This window comes from Triticum aestivum, chromosome 1D (genome assembly GCF_018294505.1).
Source record: "Triticum aestivum cultivar Chinese Spring chromosome 1D, IWGSC CS RefSeq v2.1, whole genome shotgun sequence".
In the NCBI taxonomy this organism is placed as follows: Eukaryota; Viridiplantae; Streptophyta; class Magnoliopsida; order Poales; family Poaceae; genus Triticum; species Triticum aestivum.
Genome location: NC_057796.1, coordinates 47,705,859 through 47,723,002, shown reverse-complemented (window position 1 = coordinate 47,723,002; position 17,144 = coordinate 47,705,859). Strand labels below are relative to the sequence as shown.

Sequence of the window (17,144 nt, the reverse complement as noted above, 5' to 3'; positions counted from 1 at the left end):
GACATATCTTTTCGATGGCCTTTTATTATTACTGAAAACATTAGAACTCTCTTAAATGCGCATAATGTCAACGGAAAATATGTCCATTGTTGAATTTCTGGATCGATTTTTCTATGTACACATGATTTTCCAATCATGGCATAGTTGTATAAAGGTGTAAAACCATGTGAAGTATGATAATAACATTAATCAAATGAATATTTAATCTCTCACTAAAAGGTGAATGTGAATTATTGATCTAATCCAAGCCAGAAAATTAAAATTAAAAGATACATCCATGGCAAAATCAAATACTCATGACAAAATTCAGTCATACAAAAGAAAATAAATCAGAATACCTTTTTATATATCTATTGCAAAGAAAGCATGAAACCCCAAAGTATTCATTGTGCCCTGCTATACTGCCCACTAAAAGCAACACCAACAGAGCAAAAACAATACCATGCAGAAAAGGGCAAGCTACAATAGAATAAAATTAGTGAAATAAAAAGTTCTAAGCAAAGACAACCGGAGAAAATGAGTGAAGTAGGCAAGTAGTCTACCCCCTCAGGATATAGAACGATACAACATAGTGCTAGTTCCTAAATATGGTACATCAACGATTCCATAAAGGCTAACATCAGCTTCTTATTCACTTTGTATAGCAATCATTATAAAATGAGTCCCTCATATAGGGATTGTAATCACTTGGCAAAAAATAGAGCAAAATCGAAAAGATAGAATACCGCCCACTTTGTCGTAGAAATGCATCTAATGAAAGTGAAGTTAGAATAATATAGATGAACTTATTCTGATAGATGCCCACCTGTCGTGTGGCTCAATTTTGTATGGAGAAATGAAATGGTTTTTTACTGCCAACAATGAATGTTTCTCACACAAAATTGAAGCGTATTTTTGATCACTTTTGATCTATTTCAACAAAAAATGTAAAGATATAATCCATGGAAAAATCATATCGTGTGAGTAGAATAAAAAGACTAAAAATCAAAGATTTTACAAAATCAGCCATACAATAGCGAATATATCGCAATACAATATCATATTTGTATTGCAGAGAATGGATGCAACCCCAAAATATTCGTGATGCCCTCCTATACACCTGCATCAACAGGGCAAGAACACTACCAGATAAAAAAGAGCAAGTTACAGTCGAATAAATTAAGTGAAAGAAGTTCTAAGTAAAGACAACCGGAAAGGATGTGTGAGTCAAGCAAGCAATCTAGCCCTCGAGATACAGAATAGTACCACTTAGAGCGAGTTTCTAAACCTAGTACAACAATGATTACATAAGGACTAACATCAGCTTCTTAAGGACTAACTATAGCAACCTTAGTAAAATGAATCACGTGTATAGGGACTGAACTCAGATCGCAAAAGAAACTGGTTACACTGTTCAAAATGAGTAAATATACGATGCCTATCACTGTGTTGTACAACTATATCTATTGATAGAGAAATTAGAATAAATGAACTTGTTTTCATAGACTCCCACATGCATGGCTGCGACTAAGACAAAGAACTAACTATAAGGCCTTGCAACATCAAAACATCGTTGATTTCCTTTCTCCCTGGCCCCGTTTTCTGCTAGAAAAAACAACAAATTGATTGAAAAACAACATACATGAACATGTAAATTAGATAAGGATACACATGTTTGCTGTAGCTACATTCGCCGAAGGTTTTCCACTCCACGCCCCAGGCCACGGCCAGGTAACCTGGGGCCTGACTACGCCACTGACGCCACACAACGCACACCTACGACCTGACCCGAGTCCGCGGACTCGACCTGACGCTCCTACGCCGGTCTGCACCACGCCGGACTCGACCTGGCACACGCACGCCGGTCGCCACCGTGCCTGCATCACCGCTTATTCCCATCACACATCAACCACATGATAGAGTTTTTCTTCTACATACATGCATCCCATATTAAGCAAGCAGCAAATTGAAACGTGATCAGCTACTTAATGGGATTAGCAAAGGTAGAAACGCAGGCTAGGTGAGATCATTAATCTCTGCTGAATACATGCATAATATCAGGGAAGAAGCACATATCAGAGAAAAAGAAGAGGTAAACCTAGCAAGGCGATAATAGTCAAGGAGTCAATGTTGAAAGGCTGCCTGTACCTTGACCGGAAGTACTGCCCTTGATCTACGAACGCAACTTCCAAAGTGAAACCCTCGGGCATGAGAGGACGTGGCCGAGTAGCGCCGTATATAGACAACTTAAAGGAAGGAGGTCTTGATAGAGGAGGCCATAGGAGGCTTGGACCCGTCGATGAGGGTACCGCGGCAACCAACGGCGCCGACGCAGGTTTATGGGAGAGAGAGAGACAGAGAGGATGGTTAAAAGGAGAGTCAATTATACTACAGGTGCTTAAACTTGACGAGAAAAGTCATTTTAGTACCGTAACTTGCGGCATATATTGAACTGGTGCTACAACTTGGCTCGGGCATGCAAGTACGATACAAAAGGCGATTGTATACGCATGCGATGCTAACCGGGCGGTCTGGGGCTGCTGTAAGTGATCAGACGGTGGCTGTTTTTTTTTGCGAAATCCTCTAATTTTTTATTATTTTCTCAAAAAAAAGCCCTTGACGTGGGCATAGCGCAGGACCCATCTGTCAGTAAAATATAAAACTGCACACAAGAGGATTTAAACCTGGAACTCAAGCTAACCTATGGGCGCTGCTAGCCAACCAACCACGAAAACATTTAATGTGTTGCAACGATGCTCGCTCCTTATATCATTTTTTCAACAACATGAATTAAGAATTTTAATTCCGACACAAAAGATGCGGCCATGCGGGTCGAACATGCGAGATGATGATAAGGCTACCACCCTGAACAAAAACAACTTTGTGGCTTAGTTGGAATGTTATGTTTTATGTCTATAACTGACCTCGCTCATGGGCTAAAACGGACTGCAGTTAGTGTAGGCCATTTTGAACATGTGTTTCGTTTTTCATTTTATTTTCCGAAAATTCTTTAAAAAATCGTAAATCTAAATAATACACATATGATTTTAAATATGTATTCACTTGAGGATCTTCAGATGGCACGGTAGGCTCATATGTTTTTTTCATACATATATTTGTATTTATTTAATTTATTTTTGAAAACACATGAACTTATAAAAAAATTAAAAAAGTCCAGCATGAACACTTTTATATACTACATATTTTATTAAAAACCCTGTAAAAAATGAACATATATGTAACTTTAGATATATATACACATATTATTAAATTACTTTAATGTTTGTAGTTAATATTAAAACACTTTTAAAAATTATATAAACATTTGTATAATTCGTAGTTTTATTGTATAGATTTATGTTAAATTAATAGGTGGAAATTTGGAATTACATGAGCATCTTTTTGTGTAATTTGTTTAATATATTTTTTACACATTTCTAAAAATGAAAAAAATAGTTTGTTTTAGCCCATGAGCGCGATTTCTTACTGACAAAAAGAATAATAATCCACGTAGAAATTAAATGGTTGTGGCTGTAGTGGCGGACACGCCCTATTGTTTGCCCGTGTCGCAGGTTCGAACCGCCACAGCAGCTTGTTTTGGGAAATATTAAAATTCTTAATTTATATGCTTTCTGATCCTCCTAGGTCAACAAACTCTGTCGTGGTAGAGTAGCTAGCCGAGTGAGCTTTACGATTGGAATTAGGAAGTTCGAATCCTCCAGGATGCAATTTGTCATTCTGATATTAAACTTGCTATGTTTTATGACAGGTGGGTCCCGCATCTGCTACATGCGAAAATAGAAATAGCAGTGTTTTTGCAAAAAGAAAAACATGCCACACGCCTGGTCTACACGGTCGGTCACTGATAATGGGCCTCAGGCCACGTTGTCACGTCTGGTCAGCATTACATGTGTATTCAAACGAGTTTTGCACCGTATTTGCACGCTCGAGCCAAGTTGTAACACCAGTTCAATGTATGCCGCAAGTTTAGGCACTAAAGTAATTTTTCTCGCCAAATTTAAAAGGCGGCTGCTAGGCGTCAACCGGCTGATGCCAGGAAGATTTAAGCCGCCTTGCTGGCCGTTTGATCAGTTCCGCCACACCGTTGGATCTCTCCTCTCAACTGGTTTGAATGGTCAACGCCAACACAATCTCTTCCTCACATCGCACAACCGCAGCACTGCATCAGAGCCCAGGTAGCCGCCGGCGACGCTTCACTGCGGCGATAACATCGGTGCGGCGGCGCTCCATCGCAGCACCGGACGCCGCCGGAGATGCTCCATTGAAACACAGCCGCTCCGGTGATGCTTCAGTGCAACTCCGGCGGCCACCGGCGAAGCTCCATTGCAGCAGTGGTGGCCCCCGGCGAAGCTCATTGTAGCACTGGACGGCTCTCGACGGAGCTTCATTGCAGCACCGCCACTGGAATGGTGGTGCTCTACCGCAGCACCCCGACGACCGCCGCAGCGCTTCACTGCAGCTTCCACGTCTTCATTGCAACCTCGCCGGAGCTCCGACGACCGGCGCTTCACTGCAGCTTCGACGGTGCTTCGTTGCAACCTCGCCGGAGCTCCGACGACCGCCGCGGCGCTTCACTGCAGTTTCGACGACGCTTCATTACAACCTCGCCGCACCCGATGGGAGCCGGCGAAGCTTCACTGCAGCACAACGCGACGGCGGCGAGGTGCTGCGACGAATCAGGCGGTGGCGACGAAGATATTGCGACGCAGCACGCGGTGCCGCCGGAGCCCGATGTTGCCCTGCTCCTCTCCTCAGCTTCCCGATTGTAGCATGTGCGACGAGTGGCAACCCATCTCCAACACCGTCGTCATCTGCAGCTCCGGTGGCCACTACCACGCAGCCCCACGGGATTCCGCGCCGCCGCCCCACACCATGCGCACCATCGTCCTCTTTGTTTTCAACATTGACTGGGTTGGGCGGAGGATGCAGCAAGCCAGCCACCGGCAGCAGCCCCTGCTGTTTTTCTAGCTGCTTTGGTGGTGCTCGTCATGGGTACTCTCCTTTGGCTGTGGGGATGAATGGGATTGAAAAGGGGAAGAAAAGAAACATGTGGAGGAGGCAGCTTCCCGTTAGAGATAAGGTTGAGGGAAGCGGTGGGCTGCCTAACGAGGGCCACGTGGCGCACACAGGAGGGGATTTACGAGAAGAAGAAATCAGTCGGTGGATCTAGAGACTTTTCCAATTTAAAAACCGGTGGTGTAATTGACTCAATTTGAACCTCGTACCACCCTACTACGAGCCGAGCCATGGCGGAGCTGATCGCCATATCCCTCTCCGCCAAGGTCGCCGCGGCGCTGCTCCGCACGGGCCGCACCACGGCCGTCTTCCTCGCCTCCTTCATCTCCGTCCGCTCCGGTATCGCCGCCGCCGCGCGCGACCTCGACCTCCTCCGCGCCTTCCTCCGCTTCGCCGACTCCCGCCGCGGCACCGACGAGCTCGTCGACGCATGGGTCAACCAGGTTCGCCACGTCGGCTTCGAGCTCGAGGACGTCACCGACGAGTATACCTTTCTCTCGGGCGTCGGCTTCGTCCGTGCCTGCGCTGACGTAGCGGCCCGGTTCGCCCTCCTGAGGCGCCTGCGGAAGGCAAGGGAGAGGCTCCGCGCCCTGTCCGCCGTGAAGGAGCAGCTTGGCATCCGGCCGGCCGAGGCATCCGCGTCAAGCTCGGCTCCTGCGGCGGCCGCTATCTGCCGGAACATATCGGAGGCGGCGCACTTCGTGCTGGAAGGGGAAATCGTCGGTTTTGCCGAGCACACAAGGTTACTGATGAAATGGCTAACCGGGGACGCCAACCCCCGGCGGATAATAGTGGCCGTCTGCGGGATGGGCGGTGTTGGCAAGACTACTCTTGCCACTAACTTGTACAAGAAAATCGCTGCAAACTGCAATTTCGATTGCACCGCATGGGTTACCGTCTCCAAGAACTTCACGACGGAGGACCTCATGAGGAGAATCATCAAGGAACTTCATCGGGATGTCCGAGACAGTGCGCTGGGGGACACACAGGAGATGGACTACCGGTCACTAGTCGAGGCTCTTCGTGGGCATCTGGCTCACAAGAGGTACTTTCTTTTGCTGGATGATGTCTGGAATGCGGATGCCTGGTTTCAGCTCCGCGGTGCATTGCTTGATAGTGAAACCGGGAGCCGAATAGTCATCACCACACGCAATCAAGAAGTGGCTGCTCTGGCATCATACAGCAGGACCATCATGTTGCAGCCGCTCCGTGAACATGAAGCATGGTCTCTATTTTGTAACACCACATTCAGGGAAGATGCGAACCAGGAGTGCCCATATCACCTGCAGAATTGGGCTTTCAAGATACTGGAGAGATGTTGTGGTCTGCCATTGGCGATCATATCGGTCGGAAACCTCCTTCTGTTGAAGGAGAAAACAGAGTTTGCTTGGAAGAACGTCCATGATAGCCTTGTGTGGGATGAAAGAGATGACCATGGAATTGGGCAAGTGGTGAGCGTACTGAATTTCAGTATTGATGACTTACCATACCGCCTGAAGAGATGTTTCCTCTATTGCAGTGTATACCCTGAGGATTTCTTTATCAAAAGGAAGATTCTTATCAGAGAGTGGATTGCCGAAGGTTTGATAGAGGAAACAGGGCATGGCACGATGGAGGAGGTCGCGGATGGTTACTTGAACGAGCTAGTGCAACGCAACTTGTTGCTTGTCAAGTTGAAAAATGAGTTTGGGCGTGCAAAGCGGTTACACATTCACGACCTGATCAGGGAGATTGCTGCATATAGATCAAAACAAGATGGATTCTTTCAGTTATCTAAGAGTGCAAGGGTGGACTCCAAACAGAAAATCCGTTATCTTACACTTTACCAGTGCCAAAGTGACCGTCAGTCAGCTCCAAATATGCCCTCACTTCGCTCCTTCTATGTGCTTAGATCAGACCTGGATGTTGCACTATTTTCGCGTTTCAGATTGTTAACTGTGCTAAATCTATGGTACGTTAAGGCAAGTAAACTGCCTAGTGCAGTGACCAATCTTCGTAATCTGCGGTACCTTGGCGTACGCTCCACCTACATTGAAGAACTACCGAAAGAACTGGGGAGACTACGTAATTTGCAAACTTTAGATGCCAAATGGTCCAGTATCAAGGTATTACCAAGTAGCATAACCAAACTGAAGAACCTCCGGCACCTGATATTATTTACACGTGGAACCACAGATTTTATGGAACCGGAACCTGGTACAGCAGTTTCTCTTCCAGATGGTCTTGAAAATCTCAAATGCCTGCAGACTCTTAAATATGTTCAAGCTGATCAGAAGGTGGTCAGATCCTTAGAAAGCTTGGAACAGATGAGGAGCTTAGAGCTATCTGGAGTAGACCAGAGAATTCTTATCAATTTGCCCTCAGCACTATCCAAAATGAGCTGCCTTCTGCGCTTGGGAATAACCAATTCTGATGCTAATGTAACATTGGACTTGGAGCCATTTTCTCCAGCACCAGTGAAGCTAAAAACCCTCAACTTAACTGGGAAGTTGGCAAGGGGTAAGCTACCATCGTGGTTCGGTTCTCTTACCAACCTCATACATTTGCATTTGCGTTCATCTGAACTTGGAGAAGATTCAATTGTGCTACTCTCGTCACTTCCCAGGCTGTTACACCTTAGTCTCATCAACGCATGCAACGAGAGAAGCTTGACCTTTGCGGCAGGTTGTTTTCCAGTCCTTAGACAACTAAACCTACAGGGATTGCCTAACCTTACCAGCATAGAATTTCAAAAGGACAGCCTAGCAGATCTACGTCTGCTGACGCTTGGTCTATGTCTTGAACTCACCGAGATACCCCAAAGCATTGAGAACCTCATACATCTGGAAAATGTGGAGTTGTTTCAGATGCCAAGTAAGCTCATAGAGAAGATACCATATGGGAAAGGTTACGGGGCAAATCATCAAGATGGTCAGCGCACTACAGTTGTGAAGAACTTCTTCTGGCATAATGCACGATTGTTGGAGCAAAAAATTTATATCAACCTATCAAATGTTCAAGAGTCATTCAAGACGGATGCAGTCACATTGCCAGTGGGGTCAGTCAACTCGTCAAAGTTTCACAAATGGCTTTAGGGGATATCTGCCCAATGCTTAAGGCGCCATGGTGGTGATTCACTCTAACTAAATATCCTAGAAATGGTCTAAGGCCTACTTTGACTTCAATATGGGGCCCACAGCTTCGAAAAGATTGGGCTACTTGGGGGATACGGCAAAACTCTGCATTTTACTACCTGGTGCAGCATTGGGTACGTTCTGAACTTGTACTTTTGCTATTATTGTTCTGATGCTATTTTCGTCAGCAACGGCAAAAATTTATGGGTTTTTTTTTTTGAAGTGCTTGTCTAATGGATTTCTGATCAGACGCGTGCAAAGCGATCAAGGTTGTCGGAGAAGTTTGGCTGGTACAATTTTCCTCTGCTAAATTGGCATCTCCATGCATGTGGAACAGTTCACAGCCAGGACTAGAAAATTTGCCTAATCATGACTTGTGACTGATGGATTCTTCGCAAGAGCGAAAGGATCTGATGCAGAGACAATGATCTGCTGGGGGTACGACCGACTTCGGTGCAGGTGAAGAACTCACGCCGTGTATGCGACGCAGCTGTTCATGTCTCACGACGGTGACCGATGGGTGAGCAGCTAAGACTGCCAGGACGTTTCACACCTCCTCTGGATGGGACATCTGACGTCGGAAATCTTGGAGATGGATCATACGTGATGGTGAAGTTGCTTAGGTTAGGCAGTACAAAATGCTTCAAGTGAGATGAAGATTTGTTTTCTTTTTTCGCGGATACGCAAAGCTTGTGTATCATTCATTGATAGGTAGAAGAAGAGTACAAGGTGGTGGTGTTACACTCATGAACTCGTACACGCTATGGGGCGAGAGAGAGAACACCTAAGCAGCAGAGAGAAGGGGCTGCTAAAACCCTAGCTAGGCTAATTAACCGGTGTTGATGAAGATGATTTGTTTCCAAAAGAAGAGTATAAATTTGTGCTCTCTCAAAACGTATTGCGTAACCATTAATTTTTTTCGAATAGGCCTAACGTATTGATTCATGTGTTCTTTGTACTGCCATGATATTTGATGAATAGAGATCAAAAGTTTTCCCATAAAAAAAAGGCCTTAGCAGGTAAGCAATCACATGTGTTGCTAGAATTCCGAGGAGGAGGATCCTGGATAGCTTTTTGCACAAATGGAGACTTCTTTGTTGTCACTGTTGAAGAAAATGGTTTTACACTATCAGAGCATGCCGGAATATGGAGCAGGGGTAGAACAAATACTTGCTCCGTCCCAAATTAAAGTGTTCTCAACTTTAGTACAAGAGAGTAGCAGTTACTCTGTTGGCGTTTGGCCTGTGTAACTCACCTAGAACCCGAGGTCTTTACAATGGATGGATGCGCCGTATGGACACCTATGGTAGGGGCAAACCTATTTTTAACAGAATGTGAATATGAACAACATACTTGCAAAGGTTTAACACGAGCAACAAAGCACATGAATAGCAGGAAGTAACCTGTCACTAACACTACAGGCATGCCATAACACTAACACTACAAGCTTCCTTTCATTTTATACGAGATCCCACAGGGACTACCTCCTGCCACCTTGCAGCTTGTCATTTTAGGAAACAATCATTACAAAATTGTTAAGAAAATGAATTGTAACGTGAATAAATATAAACAACGGAAACAAATACAGAACGCACCACTTATCAACAAATATATGGGCTTAGACGGGAACAATAAGCCCTTTTTGCTGTGGAGAAACTATGGGGTTGTAAATGCGAGCTTGCTCACATATACTCCCTCCGTCCCAAAAAGCTTGCTAACATTTACCTAATAGAGTGAAAATTAGATGGCAAGAATGCATAGGTACTGATTTAATAATTTATCGATTTTACTGAACATGCAACTATCCAAGCTATCTTTTTTCCAAATTATTTAGGATATTGGTATTCAAATTGTTAACCAAACTGATTTTAAGAAAGAAAGTAAGCATCACATTAGATAAAAAGAAAGCATCTTTGCTTTCTTGCTTGTTTCTTTTTACATCGTAACCAGGGATAAAAACATAGAAACAGAGTTGCTTCCAATGAGACTAGCTGTTAACACAACCACAACAGTCGCCACATCATAAGGCAATATGAACATCAAAACGTGCACGAGCTGCCCCAAAACACCCTGATTACTAATGGGACATCTTCATCTTCAAAGCCTCTACATGACAGCATCCAATGAAGTCACGTTTATCGGATGGAATCAACTTCGAAGCTTTCCAGCCAACCGTCTCTTCATCAACGATAACCTTGATCTTGAAGGTCCTTTTTCACGTTCATCTGCGCTATCTTCGCTATCTGAAACAATCTCCATCAGCTTTACATTTTGTTTGGTGGAACAATTGCTTTGGCTGACACTTTTGTGTGATTGAACAAGGCCTGGTTCAATGACCTGACATTCGTCTGCACTATCTTCACTGTCTGAAACAACATTTTTCATCGATGTTGCATTCTGTTTGACGGGACGATTGCTTTGGCTGACACTTTTCTGTGAATCAACAAAGCCCAGGTCCCTGGTTCGGCTTATGGCAACTGGACCTGACAATGGCAGTTCACTAGGCTTCCTATCATCCTGTGAACAATTAGGTGGCTTATAACCCTTGTCAATTGTCCTGCCCATCTCAGGCAGCTCAGATTTCAGTGACAGCCTCTTACTTAGTAAGCTCAGCTTCTTTCGACCTTGATTGTATTCTTTATGTATTACCGACTGGGTTTTAGGAAGTACATGCTCGGTATGAGAATTATCTTGAACCAGGTCAGCACATCCAATAGAAATTTCCTTTGAAACATCTGAGGACCTTTTGTGCAGATTATTAAAACCTGACACTGAAGGAAGATGATCTGGAGCCACATATTCATTCCGATCATTGCTCTTGCTTTCAGGCTTTGCCAATTTCAGTTGCATCGTCTGATGAAGTGACCCAACAGTTGTTCTATGGCCTTCTGATGATTTATACACATTATTTGATGATTCACCAATGCTTTTTGTCATACTCTTCACTAAGACATCATCAGAACATTGCTTGACATGATCTTTCGTATTGGATGCTGATACTGGAAGATGATTGGGGAGCTTACCTTCCACACTGCCACTGCTCCTTTGGTTTGGAGCCTCTAATGTAACAGAAGGTCTCCGTCCATGTAACTGGAAGTTCGCTCTATTTACTTCGTATTGTTTCTTTGAAATTACTCCACTATCGGCACTGGCAGAAATGCTTTCGGAAGTAGCATTCTGTCTGACAGAAACATGAGACAAGCATGTATTAGGAACAGTGGATGCTGCCGTCGATCGTATGTGGCCTGCCACCGCATCCTGCTTAAGAGTGCTGGCATTCTTTTCAGATCCTTCTGATTTTAGAGATAACTTTTTACCCAGTAACCGCATCTTCTTTCGACTCCCTTCACAATCTTTGTTAGGAACTTCAAGCAAAGGTTCCAGGTTCTGTGCGTTCTCCATTTGCATGTTCTGTGCCTATCAGAATACACAGTAAGCTCACAACAAGAACACAACAAAGTGGAGATCAAAATTCCAGGCGCTTGTGTACCTGAACTGAAGCATCTAAAGAGCTCCAACCACTTGTGCCAACTACTGAAGGATTAGCATACTTCTCAGTCCATAATTGAGCATTTATGTCAAAAACTTGTCTGTTGTATTTGTACTCTCGACTCTGTAACAAAAATAACAGCACGGTTGAGTTATGAAGACATTTTTTGTTATGATATGATCATTGTTCTGCCTACGATTGTGAAACAAATGCACCTCCGTCTCCTTCCAAAAACAAGTACTCCCTCCGTCCCAAAAATTTTGTCTTAGATTTGTCTAAATACGGATGTATCTAGTTATGTTTTAGTGTTAGATAGATCCGTATCTAGACAAATCTAAGACAAGAATTTTGGGACGGAGGGAGCACTTACTATTTCAGCCATGAGCCCGTCATCAGGATTTGGCTCAGTTAGCAGCAAACCAATGCTTCTCAAAACAGTAGAAATGTTGAGTGATGGTTGCCAGGCACCCTGCACATCAGTATTCGTTATCCATAGAAAAAATTGTTGGGATTGAGGACTACCTTTATGCACACGATAATTCATGTAATCATAAATTAGTTTCAGTTCACATTATTAACCTTTGGAGGTAAATTTAGAATATCAAGGCAAATGCGTCCTCCATTGTCGATGTTGGGGTGATAGATGGGAGTAACAAAAGTCACATTAGGAGGTTGAAAAGGATATCTGCATCTCAGCAAAAGCGTGACTGTCAGAACATTCAAATCGCAAAGGGAAGGGGAGGGCGGGCTTCCATCATAATCTAAACAAACCTCTCAGGAATCTGGATCTTCAGAACGAAAACTCCTTTTGAATAAACTGTTCCCTCAGGCCCCTCAATTCCTTCATTTAATGAGTAGGGAAGTCACATCAAATCAAGGAGAAAATAGTTGGAATGGCAAATATAGATACTGTTTGGGGGGAGAGGGGGGGGGGGGGGGGGTAACATACTGGTCTCAATGCTCGATAAAGACGTCAAGGCACTTTCCTCTTCAGACAGATTAAGAGAAACCCCAGGAGGTGGATCACTAAGCAGAAGTTTAATCTCTTTCTGCATTCTTAGATTCAGCCTTGCAGCTTGAGCCATCTAGTTATTTATGGGAAACTATAGCCTGGCACAAAAGGCAGATTAGCTTTAAATATCAGTATATCTTTGGAACATTTAGCCCAAGCAAATCAGGTAAGAGTAAAACCAAAGCACACATTATTTTGCACAATATTCGTAAGCAATACCACATAATGTAATCTCAAATGTCCTTTTTTTAAGAGAACCAGGTTAGCATGGTCTTACATAAAAAAAAGAGCATCATATAAATTTACAAAGCATTGTGATTATGGTAGTGGTTATCAATTTTGTGCCAGGTAAGATAAAATCATTATCATTATAGTAGATAAAAACAAACCAATTTGTAGGAATTATGTAGAGGATGCAGAGGAGCTATATTATTCATCACGAGTCACCAACCGGGCGTTATAACCGGGTTGGTATATTCCAAAAAACCAAGTAAACCAGGCGTTATAACCAAGTATAACCGGGCGTTAACATCACCAAACAACTCCGAGAAGCCACATTTTGCTGTATTCCATTATCATAATCACCAACATAGGCCAATACATACAACCATCAACCGCCAATACAACCGGGCGCTGCTAACCATTATCATGCTAACTTACAAGCAAAATGTGGCTTCATCTTCTGAATAATTTTGGAAGACTTAAGGTTAGGTTAATCTGGCTACTGAAGAAGGCTCGTTTTCTTCAAATCTCGAATTGAGTAAGATTAGTGAGTTCGATGCAAAATAAGCAGCTATGTAAACCTAGAGTGCAGCAGCTATGTAATGCAACAGGCTGTTTCAACAGTCAAAGTTCCCATGGATACAATGCTAAATGGGTGTTAAATAATACTATCATTATCATGAAACAATCATGTCATCAAAACTAGGATCATCCTTGTAGTTTTATCATGATCATGTATTAACATGTGGGTAGCGAGCGCATAATGCATCCCACCGGGAATGGCATTGGGGAGGAAGGGAAAGCAGCGAGGTACCCACCTTGCAGCTTGCGCGCGGGCAGGGCGAGGGCGGGCTCCTCCCCGGCGTAGATGTGCAGGAGGCGGTGCGCCCGCGGCCCCCGGGCGTGGCGGCGGCGGCCGGTTCCCGCTCGATGATGTGGAGCCCGGTTGCTCCGTAGGCGGCCTTCAGCGGGAGTAGCTGGGGAAGGAAGGGACGCGCTTGGCAGTAGATCTGGAGCGGCGCCGCCGCCGTCGGGAAGCAGTGCGGAGATAGGCGGGAGTGGTGGGTGATTGTGGCTGGAAGGAGGAGGACGGCGGAAGCAAATTCACCTAAGACGAGGGACTTCTTTGCATAGAAGCACTCCCTCCCTCCCTCATTTCTGTACAGATACCAGCACTGCAATCTGTGCCGTTCATCTTTAATCCCACGGTCCAGCTTCGCTTCTTCTATTTCTGCGTCCTCAATCCAATCCAGTAGCCACCGGCCGGCCGATGGCGACGACGGCTGCGGCGTACGGCTGCTCGGCGGCGCCGGCGCTTTCGCTCCCGGGGAGCCCCTTCGCCCGTCGCTCGCCCCCGTCCCGCGTTCACCTCGCCTCCTCCAATCCCAAGCTCGGGAAGCCCGTTCCCAGGTGCTTCTTCTTGCCCCAGTCGGATTCAGCTCCCCCAGCGATTGCGAGCTAATAAGGTTGGTTGTGTGCTCTCTTGCAGCAGCCTGAGGGCTTCATATCGTCGTAGGCGACCGTATGTCTGCGCGTGCTCCGGCGAGGTTGGTCCAGACGCCTCGGCGGCGTCACCGGCGGTGAGAACGCCGCCCCCCCTCCCTCGGCTATGGATGAACGGAACTGGTTTGCGTGTTGCCTGCCTTTTGTGCTCGCGGTGTTTAGGTTAATGAAAATTGGGCTAGCTAATTACGGCAAGCGATTCTGCAAATGTTTGTGCATTTGGCAGCAATATGAACTATACTTAGCTGCTTCAAATATCTACTTTGGGAAGGAGGGAGTAGTTAACTGATTACTAGGACTCTTTTTTTAATCTGGAATAAAAATTACCAATGTATTGCTTAATAACACAGAGAAGCTTGTGAGGTTATTAGAATGAGGTGTGGTTTGCCTTTTATGCACCGGTTCAGATCACCTGTTGAATACGCTTGTGCAATCCTAGTCCAGTTCAAATACAAATGCTAAACATATCGTAGATGATGTACCTTTTGCGTTCTTTCAGTCTTGTACTTTTAGGCATCTTCATTATGCAGCCCCCACACAATACTCATGCAGCAATGTGCCCTTCAAAACTCACAAACCATAGCTTTTGAACTGGGTAGGCTGAAAAGCTTAATGATGTAGATATTTATCCTTATATCATACTCCTATATATACTAACATAGGAAATTGTATTGTATGAAATCACACTTTGAAATTGAATCATCATACTGTGGATTAACCTGTTGTCTAGAATGGCTTTAAAACAACATGTGTTTCTTATGTGATATTGCAGGAAGCTAGTTTTGATATAAAGCTTCCTAGAAGAAGCTTGCTTGTTCAGTTTACATGTACTAAATGTGATGCAAGGACAGAGCGTTTGATAAACAGGGTGGCCTATGAAAGAGGAACCGTTTTTCTTCAGGTAAATTGTTCAGCGTGTTTATTTACTTATTACATTGTACATCCAGCAGCTTTGCTTATATTAGTACTGACCTTATCTGCCTACCGCGCTCTCTTTTTTTTAATATTAAACAAGTCCATGTCTATTCTCATTTATTTTCTGAGATATGCTGTTCATTACTTTCTAACATGCACTGCACACACAGTGCGCTGGGTGCCAGGTGTATCACAAGTTTGTTGACAATCTTGGCCTAATTGTCGAGTATGACCTACGAGAAGAAAATGGGGTGAACACTTGTACTGAAGACTGATTTGGAATGTGCGAAGCCAGGCATGCTAGGTTTCCTCTAGTTTTGACAACATTGATTATTGGAACCTTGTAGACTGCTTATATTGAACGATATTTGTGCATTGAAATAACTTACTCAGTTCATAACTGAGCTTACATGCACTCAATAGTATCACAGTGCACAGTACCAGATTATCTTATTGTTATCAAAATTGATCTCTTATTATAGCAAAATGATACATAGTTGCTGGAAGTTCCTGGCACTAACTGTATGATATTCACACTATATACACATCATTCTTTGCTCCCATCTTGCTGGTTATCTTGATTGTCTGGGACATCATTTTTTGTCATCATCTCTATCTCTTGTTCTTCCTCCTTGGCCACCTGGTCCACATTTTCTGTTTTGCCAGCACCATCTTTCTTTCTCTTGAGGAACTGGATAAGTAAGACCTTCAAGTGCGATGTCTGTCACTTCGTTCCTCATGAGCACCTCTGCTACCTCTGCTGGAGACTGCTTATATTTCAATGCACAAATACTTGTAGACTGATTATTTGAACCTTGTAGACTGCTTATATTGAACATTATTTGTGCATTCAAATAGCTTACTCAGTTCATAACTGAGTTTATATGCACTCAAATGGTATCACAGTTCACAATAGCAGATTATCTTATTGTTACCAAAATTGATCTCATATTATAGTAAAATGATATATTGTTGCTGGAAGTTCTTCGATTTAGTTGTATGATATTCACACTGTATACACATCAATCATTTTTTGTCTGGGACATCACTTTCCGTCCTCATCTCTTTCTCTTGTTCTTCCTCGCTCCTTAGGCATAGAAATAATATGCAGCCATTAGGCTTTATTTTAGGACAAATGAGAATGACGCTGATAATTATTTAGTTGTCTCACATATTGCATATGTCTAACGAAAGTAGACAAAAGCTTCACATCTGACACAAGTATATACTTAATAAGCAGTTATTATCCTACCGAGTTGCACTACTATTAATGTTCATAATAAATTCACTATCACTAACGAACATAATCAGCTTTATTGAAGCAATATGCATATCCTATTATAATACTCCCTCCGTCCAAACATACTTGTCTTTACAATGAATAAAAAGGGATGTATCTAGAACTAAAATACGTCTACATCTCCTTTTATTCATCTTGATGACAAGTACTTCCGGACGGAGGGAGTATTTGGCAACCGATCATAAACAGTAAGGAGCAAAGCAAGTGCGCACCAGTCCTTTTTAGTACAGAAAATCATGCATGGTAGCATTAGAAGCCTAGCTCTTATTTTCACATGCCTAAAACTCTTTGCAGTTCATGTATAAACCTAAAACAATACAACGATATGTTCCTAAAACTCTTAGCAGTTCATGTATAAACCCAAAACAATGTAATGATACAATCCTAAAACCCTTTGCAGTTCATGTAGAAACCTAACTTGAAGGACTATTGTAGCTTTTTCCTAAGTCGGACTATTGTAGCTTTTTCCTAAGTCCTTGTATATAGTAGCCCCAAAAGGTTTGACTGATGCATCCCTGAACCATGTTGCCAACTATGACCTGAAAGGAACTAAAACCTGAAGAATAAGAATGG

At 43.7% G+C, this 17,144-nt stretch overlaps 3 protein-coding genes across 6 annotated transcripts; 2 read left to right on the top strand and 1 right to left on the bottom strand.

Moving 5' to 3' along the window:
* Window positions 1–5,177: 5,177 nt before the first annotated feature.
* LOC123180203 (disease resistance protein RPM1) lies at window positions 5,178–9,023 on the top strand. Of its 3 annotated transcripts, XM_044592180.1 has the most exons (3): window positions 5,178–8,263; window positions 8,353–8,419; window positions 8,529–9,023. In XM_044592180.1, the coding sequence occupies exon 1, from the start codon at window positions 5,247–5,249 to the stop codon at window positions 8,088–8,090; it is 2,844 nt and encodes a 947-aa protein (XP_044448115.1). In that variant the 5' UTR covers window positions 5,178–5,246; the 3' UTR covers window positions 8,091–8,263; window positions 8,353–8,419; window positions 8,529–9,023. The 3 variants fall into 3 exon arrangements, with proteins under 3 accessions (XP_044448115.1, XP_044448114.1, XP_044448116.1); XM_044592179.1 differs by having other exon boundaries at window positions 8,353–9,023; XM_044592181.1 differs by lacking the exons at window positions 8,353–8,419; window positions 8,529–9,023 and having other exon boundaries at window positions 5,178–7,515; window positions 7,622–7,933.
* Window positions 9,024–9,995: 972 nt separating this feature from the next.
* LOC123180200 (uncharacterized) lies at window positions 9,996–13,958 on the bottom strand. Of its 2 annotated transcripts, none has more exons than XM_044592176.1 (7): window positions 13,672–13,958; window positions 12,569–12,729; window positions 12,391–12,460; window positions 12,199–12,304; window positions 11,990–12,088; window positions 11,620–11,742; window positions 9,996–11,546 (listed from the first exon to the last, which is right to left on the bottom strand). In XM_044592176.1, the coding sequence occupies exons 2-7, from the start codon at window positions 12,702–12,704 to the stop codon at window positions 10,278–10,280; spliced, it is 1,803 nt and encodes a 600-aa protein (XP_044448111.1). In that variant the 5' UTR covers window positions 12,705–12,729; window positions 13,672–13,958; the 3' UTR covers window positions 9,996–10,277. The 2 variants fall into 2 exon arrangements, with proteins under 2 accessions (XP_044448111.1, XP_044448112.1); XM_044592177.1 differs by having other exon boundaries at window positions 9,996–11,540.
* Window positions 13,959–14,012: 54 nt separating this feature from the next.
* LOC123180202 (uncharacterized) lies at window positions 14,013–15,832 on the top strand. The gene is made up of 4 exons (XM_044592178.1): window positions 14,013–14,263; window positions 14,343–14,433; window positions 15,129–15,257; window positions 15,442–15,832. The coding sequence occupies exons 1-4, from the start codon at window positions 14,124–14,126 to the stop codon at window positions 15,544–15,546; spliced, it is 465 nt and encodes a 154-aa protein (XP_044448113.1). The 5' UTR covers window positions 14,013–14,123; the 3' UTR covers window positions 15,547–15,832.
* The last annotated feature ends 1,312 nt before the right edge of the window (window positions 15,833–17,144 follow it).

Bases quoted from the DNA above. Each gene is read 5' to 3' on its own strand.
- LOC123180200 (XM_044592176.1), bottom strand. From the start codon at position 12,704: ATGGCTCAAGCTGCAAGGCTGAATCTAAGAATGCAGAAAGAGATTAAA. The intron at 12,305-12,390 runs GTTTGTTTAGAT...GCTGAGATGCAG, and splicing joins AAGATCCAGATTCCTGAGAG to ATATCCTTTTCAACCTCCTA. The intron at 12,089-12,198 runs GTTAATAATGTG...ACTGATGTGCAG, and splicing joins TTCTAAATTTACCTCCAAAG to GGTGCCTGGCAACCATCACT.
- LOC123180203 (XM_044592180.1), top strand. From the start codon at position 5,247: ATGGCGGAGCTGATCGCCATATCCCTCTCCGCCAAGGTCGCCGCGGCG.
- LOC123180202 (XM_044592178.1), top strand. From the start codon at position 14,124: ATGGCGACGACGGCTGCGGCGTACGGCTGCTCGGCGGCGCCGGCGCTT. The intron at 14,264-14,342 runs GTGCTTCTTCTT...GCTCTCTTGCAG, and splicing joins CTCGGGAAGCCCGTTCCCAG to CAGCCTGAGGGCTTCATATC. The intron at 14,434-15,128 runs GTGAGAACGCCG...GTGATATTGCAG, and splicing joins CCTCGGCGGCGTCACCGGCG to GAAGCTAGTTTTGATATAAA.